This window comes from Mauremys mutica, chromosome 12 (assembly GCF_020497125.1).
Source record: "Mauremys mutica isolate MM-2020 ecotype Southern chromosome 12, ASM2049712v1, whole genome shotgun sequence".
In the NCBI taxonomy this organism is placed as follows: Eukaryota; Metazoa; Chordata; order Testudines; family Geoemydidae; genus Mauremys; species Mauremys mutica.
The window spans coordinates 26,269,885-26,291,703 of NC_059083.1; the positions used below are offsets into that span (position 1 = coordinate 26,269,885).

The 21,819-nt window shown below is 50.5% G+C and overlaps 1 protein-coding gene across 1 annotated transcript in view; it reads right to left on the minus strand.

Moving 5' to 3' along the window:
- Positions 1 to 2,346: 2,346 nt before the first annotated feature.
- The window catches only part of LOC123344859 (butyrophilin subfamily 1 member A1-like), a 51,170-nt gene continuing 31,697 nt past the window's right edge, over positions 2,347 to 21,819 (minus strand). Inside the window, exons 5-10 of the mRNA XM_044981355.1 lie at positions 10,212 to 10,316; positions 9,490 to 9,510; positions 6,433 to 6,453; positions 5,980 to 6,000; positions 5,245 to 5,277; positions 2,347 to 3,573 (exon numbers count right to left, since the gene is read on the minus strand). Of these exons, the coding sequence (XP_044837290.1) occupies positions 3,059 to 3,573; positions 5,245 to 5,277; positions 5,980 to 6,000; positions 6,433 to 6,453; positions 9,490 to 9,510; positions 10,212 to 10,316 (716 nt within the window). The 3' untranslated portion in view covers positions 2,347 to 3,058. The remainder of the gene's footprint in view (positions 3,574 to 5,244; positions 5,278 to 5,979; positions 6,001 to 6,432; positions 6,454 to 9,489; positions 9,511 to 10,211; positions 10,317 to 21,819) is intronic.

Sequence of the window (21,819 nt, forward strand, 5' to 3'; positions counted from 1 at the left end):
GGGGGTTTGGAGGCACTGGGCTTTGGGGGGTGGGTAGATCTGTGTGTATTGGGGGCTGTGCAGTGGTGAAGATCTGTGTTGGGGTGCTGGGAAATGTGGGGGGTCTGTGTGGGGCATTGTGCAGTTGTGGCGGTGGGGGTGTGGGGGGCACTGGGCAGTGAAGGGATCTGTGTGGGGGCCTCTGGGTGGGTGGGGGTGTGCTGGGCATAGTGGTCTGAGGGAGGGCACTGGGTACAGGGATTTGTGGAGCTCTCTGGGTGGTGTGGCACTGGGTGTAGGGGGTCAGAGGGGTGCTGGGTAGGGGGGGTAGCATCATGTGACATGGGCCCGCCCCCAAGGGGAAGAAGCACAATGGCAGCAGCACAGGGGTTGCAAAAGGACTGGAGGAAGCTCAACACAGAATGTTCTAGGTTTCTCCCTCCTCTTTCCCTCAAGGATTTTAAATCCATGTCTTAGCAGGCTACAATAGAAAGACTGGCTGAACAGGCTAAGCCAGGGCTCTGTCCATTTGCTGGGTCTCTAGCAGTTCAATCCATCAGAAAAGTACCTCACATTTGATTACTTTGGAGTCTCATTCCAAAAACTGAAAGCTAAATAATCGTGGAGTTAGTCCTCATTTTTCTGCCCCAACACAAACTACCTTCTTTCCCAAGGGGAAAATGCTGGGGAAGCCTGGAATGAGTGTGATTTGAGATGGGAATGAGAACAAAGGCCAATTCCTGCTCATGGTTACACACAGTGATGAGCTGCCAAAATAGTAACAACCAGTTCCCTCCTCCTCACCCCACGAGGGGGTCGTGCCCCCCCACCCCCCGGGACCCCTGCCCTATCCACCCCCCTTCCCTGTCCCCTAACTTCCCCCTGCCGCCTCATCCAACCCCTCGTCTTATTTCTGATGGCCCCCTGGGACCCCTGCCCCATCCAACCACCCCTTCTCTCTGTCCCAACTGCTCCTGGAACCTCTGTCCCTGACTGCCTCCCATCACCCCATCCAACCCCTGGTCCTTCCTGACTGCCCCCCAGGACCCTTGCCCCCATTCAATTCCCCTGTTCCCTGCCCTCTGACCGCCCCCAGTCCTGACCCTAATCCACCCCCCTGCCCTCTACCCAACACCCTCTCCCTGCTCCCCTTACCACGCTGCCTGGAGATGGGGGCCGTGCCACCCAGAGTCGGGGCTGGGAGCCGCGGGTGTTGGGCTGGAGTTGGGGGCCGGGCCAGAGCCACTGTCCAGCCTGAAATCGGGGGCTGGCCTGCAGTCGGGACTGGGGGCCAGCCCAGAGCCACTGGTCAGGCCACAGTTGAGCGTCGGGCCAGAGTCGGGGACTGGGGGCTGGCCTGGGGCTGGGGCCCAACCCAGAGCTGGGGGCCGGAGTTGCTGGCCGGCCCGGAGTCGGGGTCCAGGTCGGCGTTGGGGTCCAGCCAGGAGCTGCGCCACCCGGCCGGAGTCGGGATCGGAGCCAGGGGCTGACCCAGAGCCGCGCTGCCCGGCTGGAGTTGGGGGCCGACCCAGAGCCACGCTGCCCGGCCAGCTGGAGTCGGAGCCAGCCCAGAGCCACGCCGCCTGGCTGGCCAGAGTCAGGGCCAGGGCCAGGGCCGGGGACCAGCCTGGAGCCGCGTTGCCCGCCCGGCCAGAGTCGGGGTCAGGGTCAGAGCCGGGGGGCCGGCCCGGAGCCGCGCCGCCCGGCTGGAGTTGGGTCGGAACCGGGGCCTGGCCTGGAGTGTGCCGCCTGGACACAGTTGGGGTTGGGGGCCGGCCCGGAGTCGCGGTCGGGGCCAGGGACATGTGGCGCCTAGATCCCTCCTTGTGCCCCCCCAGCTCACCTGCAGGAAGCTGCTGCTTCCTTCTCAGCCCTCCAAGGCTTCCCACACTAACAGCTGATTGGCAGGAAGCCCGGAGTGGGAGCCTTCAGAGGAGGAGGCAGAAGTAGAGCTGGAGCCAGGTGGCCTGGGGCCAGGGGCAGGGCAGGGCAGGGAGCTGCTGGAGCTTTTGTTAAATTTAAAAGCCCTTTACAACCGGTTCTAAAATGGTTTCTAAATTTAACAACCGGTTGCCGCGAACCGGCTGCAGCTCACCACTGCTCACAACCTGTGCAACCAGCGTCCAATGCGCAGAGCACAGCTGAGCAATTCCTGATTGATGTGGGTGTGCACAGGACAGAGACAGAGCACAGGCTGGAGAGTGACATATCACAGTAAAACCCAAACTCTCCTCCTAGAGGCACAATATTTCCTGTGAGGGCTGGGGGAACACAACCAAGTCAGGAAGCAAATCCCAGGACTTTGCCCCAGGCACCTGCAGCTGGGACAGTAAAGTAGAACAAACATGAAGAATTGTTTATGTTTTATTTACAGTAAGTAGCTGGAAAGTAGCAAAGTAAAAGGATCTGAGAAGGAGCTTTAATAACCACAGCATGGCAAGGAGATCCCCAGCTACTGAGAACAGTTTTCTTAATGGCACTAAAATAGCACCAATGGCCAGGAATTAATATAGGGAATTAATGAGTTACAGACTCACTTTCAGTAATATGTAATAAACCTCCCCGTCCCGCTCATGTTCCCTTTCCTTCCATACTGTCCTTTTCTATTCATTATTGTTCTAGCCTCACTTCCCATCCCTGTTTATTTCCCTGTCTCTCTCCTCCCTGTCACAGATCATCCCCCTCAGCTGCTCTATTCCTTCCCTGATCTTGTCCCTTCCCCTCATGCTGATCCCTGGCTGGGAGCCGCCAATGAGATCTAAGGACACAGATCTGTACAAAACGCCCCTGGCTGCTGCTGCTTCTCCCCAACCCCCCCAAACCCTGATTGATTCATGCTGTGTCCCTGCCACCCCCACCTCCGCCTGTCCCCTGCCCAGCTGTTAGTTCTGCCCCTGCCCAGCCCCCACTCTGCCCCGCAGGGCCCCTCTGGTGCTGCAGGGAGGGGGAGGGGCTTCCACAGGTCATAGAGATGAGGAGCCAGAAGCTGGGTAGATGGGAGTCCTCCAAGGTCATAGAGACTGGGGTACATGAGGCTAGAGAGGCTGATTTCCGGTTCCCCCCCCCTCAGCTGCGTGTCTCAGGGACACAGTCGGAGCTGGGATTCTGGCCCCACCCAGAGCCAGGGTCGGATTCTCTCCCCAGGGACGGAGCCCGGCGGGAAAGTGAAGATCGGGGCCTCGTCACCAGCATCAATAAATGTCACCTGCCCCCGGTCACAGTCCAGACAAACCCGGATCCTGCTGGGGGCCCGGCTCAGGGGCAGGGGGGTCACAGGGGAGCTGAGAGCCTGGAATTGATCCCCCCACCGCTCCACAGCCCAGATCCCCCCCTCAGGGCTACGGGTGATCTCTCCCTTCCTGCTCACAGACTCTCTGGCCACCCCCACAGCCCAGCGTTCCCCAGCCCCCACCTCCACCTCCCAGCAATGTCTCCCCGCGGTGAATCCTTCACAGCCCAGCACACAGCCCCAAATGTCAAATCTCTCAGGGTTGTCGGGCAGATCCTGGCATCTGTCTTCCCGTCTCACACTTTTCTGATCCTCAGACAGGACGAGTTGGGGATGAGCCGTGTCTGGATCCAGAGTCACATTCGCTGGGGGAAGAGAGAATCTGAGTGTTAGGGGCAGAGCTCAGTCCTGGGGCAGGGTTTGATGGCATCAGTGACAGAATCTGCCCCAGCTGGGGAGTGACTCAAGGAATCTCCTTCCTCCAGGATTTACCCATCAGCTATGAGATCTCAGCACAGTGCTGGGGAGAGTCACTCCCCTGGCAGAGATGTGTCAGCGACAGGAACAGCTGGGCCAGGCCTGAGACTCAGAATCTCTCCCTTCCTTCCCCCACATCTCCCCAGGGAGGGGACTAGAGACTCTGGGAGCCCCCAGCAGATGGTAAAACTCAGTGAACATTAACAGAGCTCCCCTCCCCCATTAAATCTCTGTGTCCCAGCTGCCCCTGCTGTGCTGGACTTTGCTATGAGGCCTCCCCACTGCACCCTGCCTGCTCTGAAATGTCACAGCTGGGACAGCAACAGGCCACATGGTACCAGGATTGAACCCGCCGAGAATGTCACTGCTGAGCAGCAGTCACAGCACAAAAGTACGTTATCCTGGGAGACTGAGGGGCTAAACAAGGGAAGCAGGTTCATGGTAGAAGCTATGAGTGTGTGGGGAGCCAGGACAAATGAAGGTTTTGTGGGGCCGTGGGCCATAGCAAGTAAGGGCCCCTCCCCACCCCTTCTGCCTGTAGAACCCCCCACACCCACACACACTCCTGCTGGGGAATTAGGGCTGGGCCATGGGGGTGTGCCCTACTCTGCCCTGCCCACCTGGTGCTCCAGCTGCAGAGCAGGGCAAGACCCCGCACCCTGACGCCATTCCCTGGCTGGAGTGCTGGGCAGATGGGGGAGTGGGGCAAGCACCCGAGCCTTGACCCCACTCTCTGGCAGGAGCAGTGGGCAGGCAGAGCAGGTTGGGGCACAGAGACACCCATTTTTCTGGAACCCCTGGGCACAGGCCCCATTGTCCCAGTGGCAAATCCGCCACTAGGGAGGAGGTACAGAATAGGTGGCTGGTGGAAAGAGGGAGAGGGTCATGCTAGGGATGGGGAGGCTGACTTGACGTCCTGTTTACCAGACGCAGGAGCATGCTGGGGTCGTGGTGGATGGAGACAGGAGAAAAAAAAAGAGACAAACTCACAGCACTGATCACAGGAGCTTCTCAGATCTATATAATGGAGCCAGTGGAGCCCTTGTCTGTGATCAAGGTTCTGTTCCTCTGCTTGAGACAGGAGCAAGGGTCTCACACAGACACAGTCTCTGCTCACCCCGTCAGTGTGGGGTAACTGCAGAGCTCCTGGCTTTCTTTACAGGGGAAAAGATGAAGGAAGAAACAAAGGAACGCTGGAGATTGGACATCAGCACAGGGAGACAGAACAAACTCGCCCTGGAGAAGTGGCTGTGGAAGTGCATGTCCTACTGGTTCTATACATTGAGTGGCAGCTGCTATCACAGATCTCTGCAGGGTGCAGTGCATATGCAAGCCGTGAAGAGGCGGGAAGAGTAGATGCAATATGCTATACATTCATTATGGTGTAGTAGGACATAGGCACAAACCCAACCTCACCTTGTGATGCACCGTGAAATGTTTGGTGTTGGGGAGGTCTTTCCTGAACTATCACAAGTACACTCCCATATACAAGGAAAAAGAGGCACATTACCTCATGGGAACAGAGATTTGGACATTGATAAAATATGATCTTTAATTACCTTCTTCTATAGGTGCCACGGATCTTCTCCACCCTAAAACCAGCGACATAATTAGAGAGGAGAGCAGATCTGAACATGTATTGCATGATTCAATATTGTACAAACTAACACACTGAGGGAAAGAGAAAGTTCTAAGTTCATCAGAACCTGCACTGGGTTGCATGAGTGTTTCTCTCCCAGGGTGGTTCTTCACTGCAGGGTTAGCTCAGGATCTTATCTGGCTGTTGCCCCAACCTGTTTAATGCGCAAGCACAAAAACTCTGACTCAAGTTTGGTGGTGCTGGCAAGACTTTGAGTATAGGCTGTAGCCCAAGTACCACTTTAATTCAGGTTGGTTACATGCCCACTTTGCAGTGTGGAGGGAAGATACTCATCTCAGGTGCTGATAGTCCACCAGTGCCTTCACACAATTCCTCCTGGGCAATATTTTTTTGGCCATTACCTACTTTACTACAGTATTACTCATCAATTTTTCAAATTAGCTTTTGGTGTGAAATTCATCCAGTTTAATCTTTCCCCACATTTTATAAAGTTACATTAACAAACAAACCCCCAAAGAATGATGATGATCATGATGATGATAAAAAAGCAAACAAACAAACAAAAAATGTTTCCTATTGCAATAATTTTAAAATTTAAATTTAAAAGCAAACAACCCCACCACAATTAAATAAACAGAGACTCTAAACTGGTATGAAAAAAGTTTCTTTTCAGAGGTAGGACAATGACACTTACTTATCTCGTTATCTCGTTTCTCTGAAAATGAAAGAGAAAGAAATATTATTTTTTTAGGCATTTCCCTTTTCTTATGTTTTATTTCTCTTTATCATCAGTACGACAGAAAAGGCTAAGAGAAATCAACATCTTCTTCAGGACATCAGATAAGAGGATCCAGTGGTACCTTCTGGTCTTAAACTCTGTGACTCTATTGCATATCAGTTTTTCAAATTAGCTTTTGGTGTGAAATCTCTCCACTTTAGTGGTTCCCCACATTTTACACAATTACACTGACCCTTCCACAAAATAATAATAATAAAAAGGAAGTAAACAAAAAGAGAGGTTTCATATTACAACAAATTGTAGAAGTTACATTTTACAGTGAACTCCACAACATTTAAACAAACTGCCACATGAAGATCCAATTACAAAAAAAAAAATCCTTGTCAGAGGAAGGATAATGACACTTACCAATTTCTATATCTCGTTTGCCTAAAAATTAAACAGACACAAAATGTTTGTTAGATGTTTTGCTTTTCTGAAGTTTTATTTCTCTTTATCTTCACTATGACAGTTAAGGCAGGTTACTTCTATTCAATCTCTTCTTCAGGAACTCAGACAAGACCAGTGGTGCCCAAGCTTTTCCGATCACACACCCCTGGCAGTAATGGAATCTGTCTGCTCCCCCTTCCATTGCTGCCCAGTTGGCTCAGCAGAGGAGCTTGGGCTGAAGGCAGAGCTGGGTGCAGAACTGGGGATAGGGGAGGAGCTGGGGCTACAGGCAGAGCTGGCCTGGGGGAGGAGAGGGAATTTGGTAGGAACTGGCCTGGAGCCAGAGCCGGGGAGGACTGGAACTGTGGCAGGAGCGGGAGCTTGGCAGGGGGTTTGGGGGCAGAGTGCAGCTGTAGATGGGATTGGATCTGGGCTGGGGGCTGGGTGGGGCTCCCTCCCCTCTCCCCAAAGGGGCTAGCAGGGACCCTGCCTTGCACCTGGCTCAGGGCTGGATTAAGAAAGGGGCTTTAGGGGCTGCAGCCCAGGGCCCCAGGGAAGTGGGGGGCCCTGCAAAAAGATCTCTGGACTGCCAAAAATGCAGATCTTTTTGCGGGGCCGCCTTAGCCTGGTCCCGTGGGCTGCAGCCACTAAAGCCCCTGCATTACCAGCGTAGCCTGGCACTGGCGGGGAGCAGGGCCGGCTCTAACATTTCTGCCGCCCCAAGCAAAAAAAAAAAAGAGCGCCGCCCTGCCCCTCCCTGAGCGTCGTGTCGCAGCGCCCAAGTCCCCGCCCCCCCGAGCGCCATTCGCGCCTCCCAAGTCCCCACCCCCCGAGCGTCACGTCGTGCCGCCCAAGTCCCCGCCCCCCAGCGCCGCGTCGCACCGCCCAAGTTCCCGCCCCCCCCCAAGCGGCCGCGTCTCCCAAGTTCCCGCCCCCCCCAAGCGGCCGCGTCTCCCAAGTTCCCGCCCCCCCCCAAAGCGGCCGCGTCTCCCAAGTTCCCGCCCCCCCCCAGCGCTGCCTGTCCAAACCAAAAAACAACAAAACCAAACCCCGATTGCCGCCCCCTCCCAAGGTGCCGCCCCAAGCACGTGCTTGGTAGGCTGGTTCCTAGAGCCGGCCCTGGCGGGGAGGCAGCTTTGCGCGTTGACATGCCATTCCCCCCTCCCATGCTGGGCTGGAGCAGTGAGTGCCGGGAAGCTCAATCCGCGTGCTTCCTCTTTATCATCAATATGACAGTTAGGCCTGAGAGATTATTATATAAGGGAGGAGCTGGAAATAGAAGTGGAGCTGGGCTGGGGGTGGCGTGGGTTTGACGGCAGAGTTGGGCTGGATGCTGGGCTGGTGGGGGAGTGGAGCTGCAATTGGGGTGGGAGCTGGGCTGGGGGGAAAGTGGAGCTGTGGCTGGGGCAGGAGCTGGGCTAGTGGGTCGAGCATGTCATGGGCTGGGGCAGAGCAGGGAGTGGAGTGGAGATGCAGCTGGGGCCAGACCTGGGCTGGGGTGGAACAGGTGGACCGAGCGAAGCTTGGGTGGGGTTCGGAGCTGGAGTAGAGAGGGGCTGGGTGGCACTACCTCTCCATGCCCCATGGGGGCTGGCTAGGGCCCTGCCATGGACCCCGTCCCCCAAACATTCCTCCGTGCACTCCTAGCAGGGCACACCCCACAGGTTTTGGAACACTGGACAAGAGGATCCAGTCATTCTTTCTGGTCTTAAACTCTGTGATTCTATTACACTCATACAATCATTAGTCTGAAAGTCCAATCCTCCGCACTTGTGGCAGGACTAAGTATTAGCTATTCTAGACTACCCTGACAGGTGTTTGTCTAACCTGCTCTTAAAAAGCTCCAATGAAGGAGATTCTACATCCTCCTTTATTCCATTTATTCCCTACTCTGCCTCTTGGGAAGTTTTTCCTAATGTCCAACCAAAACCTTCCTCACTGCAATTTAAGCCCCTTGCTTCTTGTCCTATCCTCAGAGGTTAATGAGAACAATTTACCTCCCACCTTCTTGTAACAATTTTTCACAAACTTGAAAACTGTTGTCATGTCCCCCCCAGTCCTCTCTTCTCCAGACTAAACAAACCCACCTCCCTGCCCCTCTGATTAAAAGATGGCCAGAACTGAAAGATTTGCCACTGGGAGGGGGCACTAAGTGTGTTAACCACTAGGTCACCTAACCCACCAATGACTCTAATACACTCCTACAGGGGAATCCAATTGTGTACAAACATTTTTTCTGAGGGAAGAAAATGACACTGATCAATTTCTAGATCTCTTTTCACTAAAACAGAAACAGAAATAGATATCAAAATTGTTAGGAGCTTTCCTTCCCTTATATGTAATTTCTCTTGATCATCAATACAAAGTTAAGGCTGGATGATTGTTTCTAATCAACTTCCTTTTTTCTATTGCTTCCCCACAAAAATCCCCCCAATAACATTTTGGTGTGAAGTTTATCTAGTTTAGACTTAATCTAGTTTTATAAACTTTGGGGTAATACACCCTGTCCTGGGACCCAGCCCCTTCCCATTCAGGAAGAGACAAAAAATCATCTGGGCTCAAGTGACCTTATTCCTACAGGGCCTGCTCCGTGCTTTATGGATGAAGTGAAGCCAGAGCATGGCAGCTGTGTCTGATTTATGTGACAGTTGATATGATTTTTTTTCCTAACTGAGGAAGAAATGTGTTTATTTACTGATTTATCACTGAGGCATTTGTATTGGGCCTATCACTGTAACATTGAGGTGCAATACATTTTGTTAGCAAAAAAGAGATGGAGTACAAATCTGAGAAGCTAGGCTTTGCAGAACCTTGTCTCAAGTGGAACCAGACACAGAGAGTGATAACCACCTGAGAACTGGGAAGAGAGGGGGATGAAGGACCAACCAGAACACAGATGTATCTGCTCTGATCCGATTATATGGTTCAGTTCTATTGTCTGAGACTCTCCTCCCTTCTGTCTCTCCAAGAAGCCTATGTACAATTGTGTACAATGGTCAAAAATTCGATTTGTGGAAAAGAGAAATTGAAACTTACCAATTTCTTCATTAAGTTTCCCTGAAAAGTACAGAAATAAATATAAATTAAATTATTCTCATCACCTTGCTTCAGGAAACAGAGTTAAAAGGCTACATCCTATAGGTACAAAATTCATTAGGAGCTTGGAGGGAAAAGTCCAATTTATTTGGAATTTGGGCTGTTATTCGTTATGGATGAAGTTCAGCAGGGACCGGACAGCTGTGTCTGAGTTATGTGACCATGGTATTTTTTTTTTCTAACTGAGGAACAAATGTGTTTACTTACTGATTTATGACAGGGGCATGTCAATACGGCCCATCACTGTAATGTCGAGGCGCATTACATTTTACTAGCAAAAAAGAGAGGGAGAGAGAGAGAGAGGGAGATGAGGTGAAATAGGAGAGGCTAGGCTTTGCAGAACCTTCTCTCAAATGGGACCAGAGACAGAAAGCAATAGCTACCCGAGAACTGGGAAGAGGGGTATGGAGGACCAAGCAGAACAGAGATGTATCTGCTATGATCCGATTCAGTTCTATTGTCTGAGACTCTTCTTCCTTCTATTCTCTCCTCTGCACCTCTGCCCCCACCCTCTATCAATAAATTCACATCTATTCTTCTTCTTTATTTAAGACCAGATCAGCAGATCACACGTTCTTTTCGTGCTAAATCCCTAAATTGCCCTTATTTATTTATTAGAAAAAAACCTTTATTTACAGTATATTTCTCCCTCTGATATTTACCTTTCGTTTTAAACTGATAAACAGTGAGGCCAATGAAACCAAACAAAACCACCAGGATCACACTCAGCGCCACCATCCAGGGATTCGCCCTCGGGAAAAAGAAATCTGAAAAACAAAACACCCAGGGCTTGCCTTAGTTTGGAAGTGGTGACTAAATGCAGATTTTTTTCATACAAATACCCAAATAGCACCCAGCAGGATTTGTGTGAGCTAAGAGTGAAAGAACGGCCATGTCTACACTACACAAAACACCAGAAACTGTTTTTAAATACGGCTCCAATCAACACAGCTTTACCAGTGACTTATCCTTGAAAACACAGCCCTGGTTTGTTTCATTTCTATTCAGAGGGCCACAGAGATCAGAGGCAAATTCTCTACTCATAAAACCCCATTGACTCTAATAGGGTTATACCAGAAAAGAATCTGGCCTTTAGCAGTAAGCAATATTCAGAAACTGCCAGATTAATTAGCATATTTTTGAAAAATCTACAGTCACCTCCTAATATCAGGAAAAACCATAATCACAATTTGTCCAAACACTTGTGCAGCAAATTAATTAATTTCCATTTGCTGTTATTGTGTTCACAGTGATTCTGTCATCTAAACAGGATGGGATTTTCAAATGTGCCTAATGTCTTTTCCACACATGGCTTGTGCTCTGATTTAGTAAATCTGGGGCAACTCTCTTACGGGGTCATTCTTAAATTGGTTCAAGAGTTGACAACACAGGAGAGTTGCACCAATTTAAATAAGCTGATGCACAAAACCTGAAATCATAAATCAGCTTCATAGCGCTCTATCTCCATTTAGCTGAAGTCGATAAGGAATTGATTGACGCTAAATCTATTTAGGGCACTCTGAAACTGATACAAGAAGTGTTCACACAAGGTTGTGGAAGCAGGGAAAGAATTAACAAGGATTTGAAGGGGATTTTAATGCATGTCAGCAGGGCCGTAGCAACAAAGAACGTGGCCCCCTCCGAACATATGTCCGGGGCCCCTTACAATGCATAAACTGGAATGCGGTATTTATTTTATACAATATACAGGGTTCATATAATGTATACATAGGCCTACAGTGTACATGTATTCCGTATTTACGCAAAGCGCTTCTTTCAAGCCTTGTTCTCTGCAAATTGGTTAATCAATGCGTCATAGTCCAGAGATCTGGCAATCTTGTTTTTGACTGAGATAACTGCAAGCGCAGAAAGCCTGTCATCTGTCATGGTTGAGCGCAGGATATTCTTGATCAGTTTCATTCTGCTGAAGCTCCTTTCAGCACCGGCGACAGTAACTGGTGTGGTCAGAAGAATTATGATACAAATGCAAAGATTCGGATATATCTCCTGAAGGCTGCTCTTGTATATGTATGTTAAAAAATTGTTTGCCGTGACAGGTCCTCTCTCTTTCTCGATGACATAAATAAAACGATTCAATTCCATTATGGGTTAGTTGGCATCAATGTCTCCCATTTTTCTTTCAAAATTTTTGCTGTGATTCTCCAGTTCATTTTCTCTGTGACACTGCTTCAGGCTGTTAGCGTTGTACAGAAATCCAAACAACTTATACCACTCCACGAGTTGGTCAAATCACGACGAAACAGAAGATATGGCCTGATCAGTGAGAACAAGAAAGAACTGCGATTTGAATTTTTCTTCAGCAGAAAGACGACTTGAATCATCAACACATTCGTAATCAAACATTCTTTTCTTACGTCGCACCCTGGTTTCTGGAAACACCTGCTCAATACCCATATGCTCTGCTATTTCACGTGCATTTGTGACCACAGAGTTATATCCTGTATTTTGATAGTCTTCCAAAAACTTCATTGTAGCACCGACTTCTGCCTGCAGTACGTCAATTGACACATCTGGTGACTGAATTAATTTGCTGGTTTTATTGACGTGAAATAGTATATCGTACCACGTGTACACAGTCAGAACAAAAGGCCACGTAGTAACATGGTCTAAAAGCGCACCGGCTTCTGTTGCTGTATTGCCATCTTTCTTTTCGAGCGCATATTCTCGCAAAGATGACAAAGCATTGCACAATTCTTCAAGGTGATAACGCAATGGCTTCACAGCATCAATTCTCGACTCCCAACGAGTGTCCGATAACCCTTTAACAGATATTGGCATATGTTCTTGAAGTATATCCCAACATGAAGGTGACTAAGAAAAGATAACGTATATTCTGTTAATCAGACCGAAAAAGTCAACGGCATATTTCGATGACTTTGCTGCGTCTGAGATCACAAGATTCCAAGTGTGAGCTCCACATGGTACATACAAGGCACGGTCATTTATTTCTAGCATGCGGGCTTGAACTCCTTTATTCTTTCCTCTCATATTTGCGCCGTTATCATAAGTTTGGCCTCTCATGTCAGCAATGTCTATTCCTAAGTTGTTTGTCTTTTCAAGAAACGCTTCCAATAAGCCCTCGCTAGTTGTATCATGAACATTAAGAAAACCAACAAACGCTTCACGAATATTCCACCATCTTCACCGTTGCATTCAACAAAGCGTAACACCACAGACATCTGTTCTTCATGTGACACGTCGGGAGTACAGTCCAAAATAACTGAATAATATTTTGCTTTTCTAAGCTGCGCTATGTTGGCCTCTTGAATGTTACTGGCAACAAGTTGAATCAGCTCGTTTTGGATCTGTGGACTGAGGTACTGAACATGTGTCTCTGCCTTCTTAATCCTCTGTAAAAGTTCGCTGAGGACAGTATCATACTTTGCAAGCAATTCAAACAGTCCCAAAAAGTTGCCATTCGAAGGATCGCCGAGCTTTTCATTACTTCCTTCCTCGAAATGCCAAGTTTCTTTCGGACAAGAAAATAATGCCATCAACCATGCGTTTGACAACATTTCTCCAGAAATCTCTTTCTTTCAGAAAAGCCTGCAATTCGAGTTGGTCAATATATGTACGGTTTACTATGCCTGACCGAATGTCAAACCATTTCACCATACAGTCTTGATGACCTTTGCCTGTTTCATGCTGCTGAAGTCTTTTTGACAGTGCTTTCCAAGCAGATGTTCCACGACCTAGCGGTATGTCGCCAGTGCCAAATAATTTACAACAAAAACAAAAAATGGCATCTTTCTGAACTGAGTACATTAACCATGAACGTCTTATTTTCTCGCCATTTACCATGGTTCGATAGAAATGAATACTTATGAACCTCCGTCTTTCCTCGTTAAATGGAAATTCATAAGTTTCATTCTGCTGCGGTGGGCCACGTGCAACAATGTCACACACTTGCCTGTCCGATATTATAGACGGCCAATCTCCTGGATCATCAGTCAGTGGTTCAGATTCAGATACTTCTTTCCCATCAGCAGCTGGAATATCTGTCACAGTTTGTTTGGTAGAACAACTGGCTTCACCTTCGACCTCACTTGAAGCACTTCTGGATACGATTAGTCGCTGCTAGTGCTGTCCGTTTCATGTGCCTGTACCTGTACGTTGGATTGCAGTGCAAAATACGTTGACAACTTTGGAATTTTCTCAAGTTCCTTCTCGGCATCTTTTGCTGCCTTTCGTTTACTAGCTCCGCTCTTATACGTTCTCTTAGACATCACAAAGCACACTTCTGCATTGGAAACGAATAGTTTCAAACGATAAAAAATTAAACAACTAAATTAATAACATTTATCTGCCGACCGCCATTATGAACGCAAATACACATTCTTTGAATGGGTCCAACTAAAATTCAAAACTGACCGACAGACAACTGATGTAGCCAATAGCATTATGATGTATCATAATGACTTCACGGTTTTGTCAGTAAAACCGACATGGATTGTGCAATAGCGTCAATAAATGTCACTTACCTAGTTATACCTTACATTTTTTTTTGCCACTTTTAGGGGCCCCCTTCCTTGCGGGGCCCCCTCCGGTCAGAGGGTACGGAGGGCGCTCGCTACACCTCTGCATGTCAGTCAGTTAGCAAGAGTCAAGCTAATAGTTAGCAAGTCAGGCCACACTGTAACTCTAATGACGTGAGACTTGTAGAAGCAAGGATAGTGTGAGGCGAGAGGACAAGAACTGTGTAAAAAGTTATTACGACCTTGCAACTTGATAACCAAATATGCAGACTGGTGTCTTCTAGAAGTGAGAAACACAAGATAACAGGATGGCTTATGTATAAACAAAATGCAGTTGTTGCTCATTATTGTCTGTATTATTGCTAGTTATTGTCTGTAACAAAAGTATAAATGCTTGCTGTAATTGTTTACCAGTTGAGAGACCTGTCTGGGACTGGGGCGACCCTGTGTCCTAGGACACTCTCTCCCTCCATTGTAATTACTGGAGAAATAATAAAGTATTTGATTTTGCTGCACCCAAAGAAAAAGCGAGAACTGAGTTTTTCTCCGACAAGGTGAACATCCATTAACTAGTTAATCAGTACATCCTTTGTGTGTAGACAAGCGGTAAAATGAGTCCTTTTGTGGATCCGGACCAAAGTAAATTAAGGAATGCAAGTCCCATTGAATGTCAGTATAAACAACATCACATGACTTAGGTGACATTTCACAAAAGTAATGAAGTTGGTGAAGTGAACAGATCACTAGAGCCCTGCGTGGATACAAAATGGGTATCCTCATCCAATCTGCAATCCCCCAAAATGAGGCTATCTGTGAATATAAAGCAGATACCTGTGGGTTTACACAGGGCCGGTGTGACGACACGTTGAGCAACCCTCCTGTTTTGCAACTAGTTGCAGTTTCTGCCGCGCAACGTAACCATCTGGGCTCCTGCTCAGAACTTGCTGCCGCCTGGTCCATGGGGTTGCGAATCAGGAGGGACAGGGTTTGTGGTCGAAAATGCTCACCATTCTGCTTCCTCCTGGCTAATGTGCCAAATTGACCTATTGCAGGTGACTGGAGGGTTCTGCATTTTAATTTAATTTTAAATGAAGCTTCTTAAGCATTTTAAAAACCTTATTTACTTTATATACAACAATAGTTTAGTTATATATTATAGATTTATAGAAAGAGACCTTCTAAAAATATTAAAATGTATTACTGGCATGCGAAACCTTAAATCAGAGAGACTAAATGAACAATCGGCACAACACTTCTGAAAGGTTGCCAAACCCTAATCTTTTGGATGATTGAGGCACGCTCTTTCACTTTTTTGTGTGTGAATTCGTGAAAAGGGAGGTAAGGTTTGGGGGTACAGAGCATGCCCTTGACCCCAAGGTGATACCAGAGTGGCCCCATTCATTTTTTCCACTGGCTTCCTCCTTGCTTATTTCCAATGACTTGGCTGCCTATGTACCTGTCACTGGTCCGGGGATGGTTATGCATGTGTCACTGGTCCAGGGATGGTTATGCACCTGTCACTGGTCCAAGGGATGGTTATGCATGTGTCACTGGTCCAGGGATGGTTATGCACGTGTCACTGGTCCAAGGATGGTTGCAAATCGGGAGGGATGGAGTTTGTGGTCAAAAACACTCACGATCTGCTTCCTCCTGGCTAATGTGCCAAATTGATCTACTGGATGATTGAGGCGCGCTCTTTCACTTTTTTGTGTGTGAATACGTGTTTGGGTACAGAAGGGTTTCATTGCATCTTCTCTCTTGGCCCCAGCTACTGTTCTCCCTTCTTGTTGCATTGATAGTGGGTGGGTGTGTCTTGCCTTTTTTTTTTATTCATATAAGCTAGGGACAGTCTTGTCCTCTTCTCCTGTCCTGATGTTAGATGCAGGCAGTGCAAAATGCACTACAGTCATATAGTATCTCAAATGCACAGCTGCATTTCAAATGATCTGAGGTTTGAAGAACAATGTGGAACTAGCTATTCTTCTTTGAGTGATTGCTCCTGTGTATTCCACAGTAGGTGTGTGTGCTCGCCATGTGCACCGGTGCCGGAAGTTTTTCCCTTAGCAGTACACATAGCGGGGGAACACCGCTGTGACCCCTGGAGTGGCGCCTCTATAGCGCGCTATAAGGGGAGCTGCGCACTCCCCCCACCCTCAGTTCCTTCTTGCCACCAGTGAAGGTAGTCGGAACTTTGTGCTCCAGCCTTTCTGTAGGCCTTCTAGTAGCCTTAGTAGTACTCATCTCCTTAGTTGGATAACTTCTTTAGTTTGTTGTCTGGTGCGGGGCATGCCCCACGCCCCAGGCTTCAAGTCGTGCGACTCCTGTCCCAGTTCTATGCCAAGAAGCGACCCGCACACTCAGTATCTTTGCTCCTTGCGTGAGACTCATGTAACTGATCGCTGTAAGATCTGTCGGTCGTTCAAGCCTCGAATGAAATGTGAGAGAGAGATCCAGCTCCAGGCCCTGCTGATGGAATCTGCGTTGGCCCCGGCACCGGCATGCCGATTGGACTCGGCACCAGGTGCCTTATCCTCGGTGCAGAGCGAGGCACCCTCCACCAGTCAGCACTGCTCACCTGGTAAGAAGCAAGGGAAGACTCAGCGGCGCCGACAAAAGGACAGGGGTGAGGCTGGACCCACGTTGGGCAGCCCACGATCCCCCTCCCCGGGACCCAGACCTCCGACTCGCACCGAGCGGAGTAGTCTGTTCCCGTCTGCGCGTGCCTCTACCATGGTGAGAATGCTGTTGACGCTGGAGGCTGCAGAGGTCGCACGTGACATCCTTTCCCTCCCCGTGCCGGGTGCGCCGCCTGAGATGGGTCCCCGGTCCTGAGGGAAGCCACTGTTGGGAGCACACCAGCCCTCCCCAACAAGAGACAGCCCACGCCCCGAGGACCGTACGCCCCATTCGCCGAGGTCCTCACATAGCTCGCATCAGTCCTCCGCTCCGATCAGACTGGCTGACTCGCCTGCGTGGGAGCCTCGAAGGTCCTCCACTCCCCATCGGGAGCGCAGGCACCAAGACAAGCGGCGTCGATGCTCCTCTTCGGATAGGAGCTACAGGAGCAGATCCCGACGCCATCGGTATGGATGCTCGGGCTTCAGTGCCCGCTCCGCTAGACACCATAGACGGAGCTCTCCTTGGATGTTACTGGCACCGAAGCGTCAAAGCTACGATCGCCAGGATGACTATGAGAGCAGCACTTCGGTCGAGTACTGCTCCTCATCGTCATCAAGGTCCAGATCTCGAGGTCGGCACCGGCACAACCATAGACACTCCCGTCACTCCTACGGCACCATGCAGTCAACAGCGACCTTAGCCTCGGCACCCAGCCGCTTGTCCCCGAGTTGCTCCAGGCCCCCAGAGCAGCCTGCAGCGCTCGGCACCCAAGCCAGTCAGTGACAAGGGGTTCCGTGGCAGGGCCAATGGTGTCAATGGGCTCCGTGGCTGCAATTGCCTGCCCAGGCGAGACCCAACTCGATAGCTGGGACATCCCAGACCCATTCGGTGTCCCCCCCTCGACAGAGTCAGAAGTCGACAGGCACCAAACCAGCGGCACTGGGCCCAGACTCGGTCTTGGGAGTTGAACTAGCGGCACCTCCCGATGCCCTGGTAGCCGGACCGGCCCCCTCGCCAGCACCGGAGGAGACCATAGCAGAACCTCCGTCCGTTGTACAAGAGGACTTAAAGCTCACCAGGAGCTCCTCAAAAGGGTAGCCTCAAATCTCTAACTTCAGGCTGAGGAGATGGAGGAGCCGGACACCCTTTTCAATGTTCTGTCCTCCTTGGCACCGGGCCGTGTGGCCTTATCCCTTCACCAAGGTGTGGCCAACATATTGACTGCCCTGTGGCAGACCCCAGCTTCTTTGGTGCCTATCTCCAAGAAAGCAGAAAAAAAGTACTTTGTTCCAGCTAAGTACTTTGTTCCAGCTAACATGAGTACCTGTACTCTCACCCAGCACCTAACTCCCTGGTGGTGGAGTCAGTCAACCATCAGGATCACCACGGCCAGCCTGCACCCACCCCCAAGAACAAAGATGCCAAGAGACTTGATTCATTTGGCAGGAAAGTTTATTCATCTGCGAGCTTTCAACTTTGGGTGGCCAATCACCAAGCCCCGTTGAGCCGCTATGATTTTAACGTGTGGGGGTCTGTACCGAAGTTCAGGCCTCTTCTCCCAGAGCAGGACAAAAAAAGAGTTCAAGGCTCTGGTGGAGGAAGGGGCAGCAGTGGCAAAAGCAGCCCTCCAAGCCACCTCGGACGCGGCAGACACGGCAGCCCATTCTATGGCATCTGCCATATCCATGCGAAGGGCATCGTGGCTTCTCCTGTCTGGTCTGTCTGCAGAGTCTCAGTCTCTGATGCAGGACCTTCCCTTTGACGGGAAAGCACTGTTTCTGGACCAAACCGATGTTCGCCTGCATGGGATGAAAGACTAACGTACCACCCTGCAAATTCTGGGCCTATATGTCCCTCCACCGAAGGACAAACCTAGGCCGCAGACCTCTGCTCCCCTCACTAGGGGTAGATATGAACCCCCTCCTAAGCGACCGAGGGAGCAGAGACACAGGTCTCAGCATCAGTCAAGCTCAGCCCCGCGACCAGGCCCCTCGAAGGGCAAGAGGCAGGGGAAGAGGCGGTTTTGACTCTTTGCGGGGTGCCACTGGGCCTGTTGCCACGGATGCCCCCCAGTTAATAAAATTTGTGTTCTGCAACTGTTTATCTGTGTTCCGAGTGCAGTGATCCCATATAACGTCAGACCAGTGGATCCTCAGCATCATTTCCAGGGGCTACACGTTGCAGTTCACCTCACCCCCACTCCACCACCCTCCACCCCGGGAGGACCTCGGGGACCAGGAAAAGACGGTTACTCACCTTTGTAACTGTTGTTCTTCGAGATGTGTTGTTCATATCCATTCCAATTAGGTGTGCGCGCGCCACGTTCATGATCATCTGAAGATTTTTACCTTAGCAACTCTCGGTGGGTTGGCTGGGTCGCCCCCTGGAGTGGCGCCGCTATGGCGCTGGATATATACCCCTTCTGACCCAACGGCACCTCAGTTCCTTCTTGCGGGCTACTCTGACAGAGGGGAAGGATGGCGGGTTTGGAATGGATATGAGCAACACATCTCGAAGAACAACAGTTACAAAGGTGAGTAACCGTCTTTTCTTCTTTGAGTGCTTGCTCATGTCGATTCCAATTAGGTGACTCCCAAGCATTACGTAGGTGGTGGGGTCGGAGTGAGATGTCGCAGAATGTATAACTGCTGAGCCAAATGCCGCATCATCTCTGGACTGTTGTACCAATGCGTAATGTGATGCAAAGGTGTAGACCGAGGACCAGGTAGCTGCTCGACATATCTCCTGGATGGGTACATGGGCCAGGAAGGTGGCAGACGAAGCTTGAGCCCTAGTAGAATGGGCGGTGAGGTTGCTAGTCGGAATGTGAGCCAAGTCAAAGCAGGCACGGATGCAAGACGTCACCCAAGATGAACTTCTCTGGGAGGAGACCGGCAGGCCCTTCATTCGGTCTGCCACCACTACAAAGAGTTGGGGTGTCTTTCGAAAGGGCTTTGTTCGTTCGATATAAAAGGCGAGAGCCCTGTGGACATCTAGGGAGTGCAGCTGCTGTTCCCGGCGCAACGAGTGCAGCTTCGGGAAGAAGACTGGAAGGAAGATGTCTTGATTGATATGGAAGGCCGATACCACTTTAGGGAGGAAGGCGGGGTGTGGTCGCAGCTGAACCTTGTCCTTGTGAAACACCGTATACGGGGGGTCCGCAGTGAGGGACCGAAGTTCGGACACGCGCCTTGCCGGTGGAATGGTGATGAGGAATGCTGTCTTCCAGGAGAGGTACAGCAGCGAGCAGGTGGCTAGTGGTTCGAAAGGAGCACCCATAAGCTTGGCTAGAACTAGATTGAGGTCCCAGGTTGGGGCGGGACATCGAACCTGGGGGTACAAACATGCCAAGCCCTTGAGGAACCTCGAAACCATGGGGTGAGAGAAGACTGAACGGCCATTCTCCCCTGAGTGAAAGGCAGAGATGGCCGCCAAATGCACTTTTATTGATGAGACCGCTAAGCCGTGTTGTTTCAGGGACCAGAGGTAGTCCAAGACAGTAGGAACTGGTACCTGCGTGGGGATAACGTTACACTGAGCGCACCAGCAGGAGAAACGCTTCCACTTGGCCAGGTACGTCAACCTAGTGGAAGGCTTCCTACTGCCCAGGAGTACCTGCTGTACTGAGGCAGAACAACATAACTCAGACTGGCTTTACCACGCAGCAACCATGCTGTAAGGTGAAGAGACTGTAGGTCTGGATGGTGAAGTCTGCCGTAGTCCTGAGTTATGAGATCCGGCCAGAGTGGTAGGGGGATTGGGTCGGCCACCGACAGGTCGAACAATATGGTGTACCAGTGCTGCCTCGGCCACGCTGTAGCGATCATGATGAGGTGGGCCCTGTCTCTGCGGAGCTTGAGCAGGACCCTGTGGACCAGCGGGAATGGTGGAAAGGCATAGAGTAGATGGTTCGTCCACGGTATCAGGAATGCGTCTGAGAGTGAGCCCGAGGAGCGACCCTGGAAGGAGCAGAACACTTGACACTTCCGATTCTCACGAGAGGCGAAGAGGTCTATGTGGGGAAACCCCCACTTCTGGAAAATAGAATGGATGACGTCCGGGCAAATCGGCCACCCGTGAGCTAGGAAGGATCTGCTGAGGCGATCTGCCAGGATGTTCTGAACTCCTGGGAGAAAGGACGCTACCAGATCGATTGAGTGGGCTATGCAAAACTCCAAGAGCTGAATGGCTTCCTGACAAAGACAGGAGGAGCGCACTCTGCCCTGCCTGTTTATATAAAACATAGCTGTTGCTTTGTCCGTGAACACGGAGACACAACGGCCTTGGAGTTGCTGACCTGGCATGCTAGACGAACCACCCTCAGTTCCCGCACATTGATGTGCAACGGTAGTTCTTGAGCCGACCAGAGGCCTTGAGTATGGAGACCCTCAAAGTGGGCACCCGAACCCAGAGATGACGCGTCCGTGGTTAGGGCCATCTAAGGTTGTGGTGGGTGGAATGGCATCCCTGCACAGACCAGGGTGGGGGTCAGTCACCAGGTATGGGAGCCTAAAACGTTCAGGGGGACAGTGAGTATCGTGTTCAGGCTGTCTCGGCCCGGTCAGTATACTGACGTGAGCCAGGTTTGAAGTGGACGGAGGCGTAGCCTGGCGTGTTTGGTCACAAAGGTGCAAGCAGCCATGTGGCCTAGGAGGCTGAGACAAGTGCGAGCCGACGTTGTCGGGAAGGATTGGAGGCCTTGAATAATTGATGCCATCGCCTGAAAACGAGGCTGCGGCAGGCAGGCTCTGGCCAAGTTGAAATCCAGAATTGCCCCAATGAAGTCTATCCTCTGCGTGGGTACCAGAGTAGACTTCTCTATGTTGATCATCAGGCCAAGTTGCCTGAAGAGATCTTTGATGAGGCACAGATGACGTCTCACTTGCGTCTCGGAGGTCCCTCGAATGAGCCAATCATCGAAATACGGGTACACGTGCACGCAACAACGATGGAGGGAGGCGGCAACTACAGCCATGCATTTTGTGAATACTCACAGGGTCATAGAAAGGCCGAATGGAAGGACCATGAATTGAAAGTGTTGATGGTTGACCACAAAACGGAGGTACCGTCTGTGTGGTGGGTAAATTGCGATGTGGAAATACGCATCCTTCATATCAAGGGCGGCATAGCAGTCTCCAGGATCCAATGACGGGAT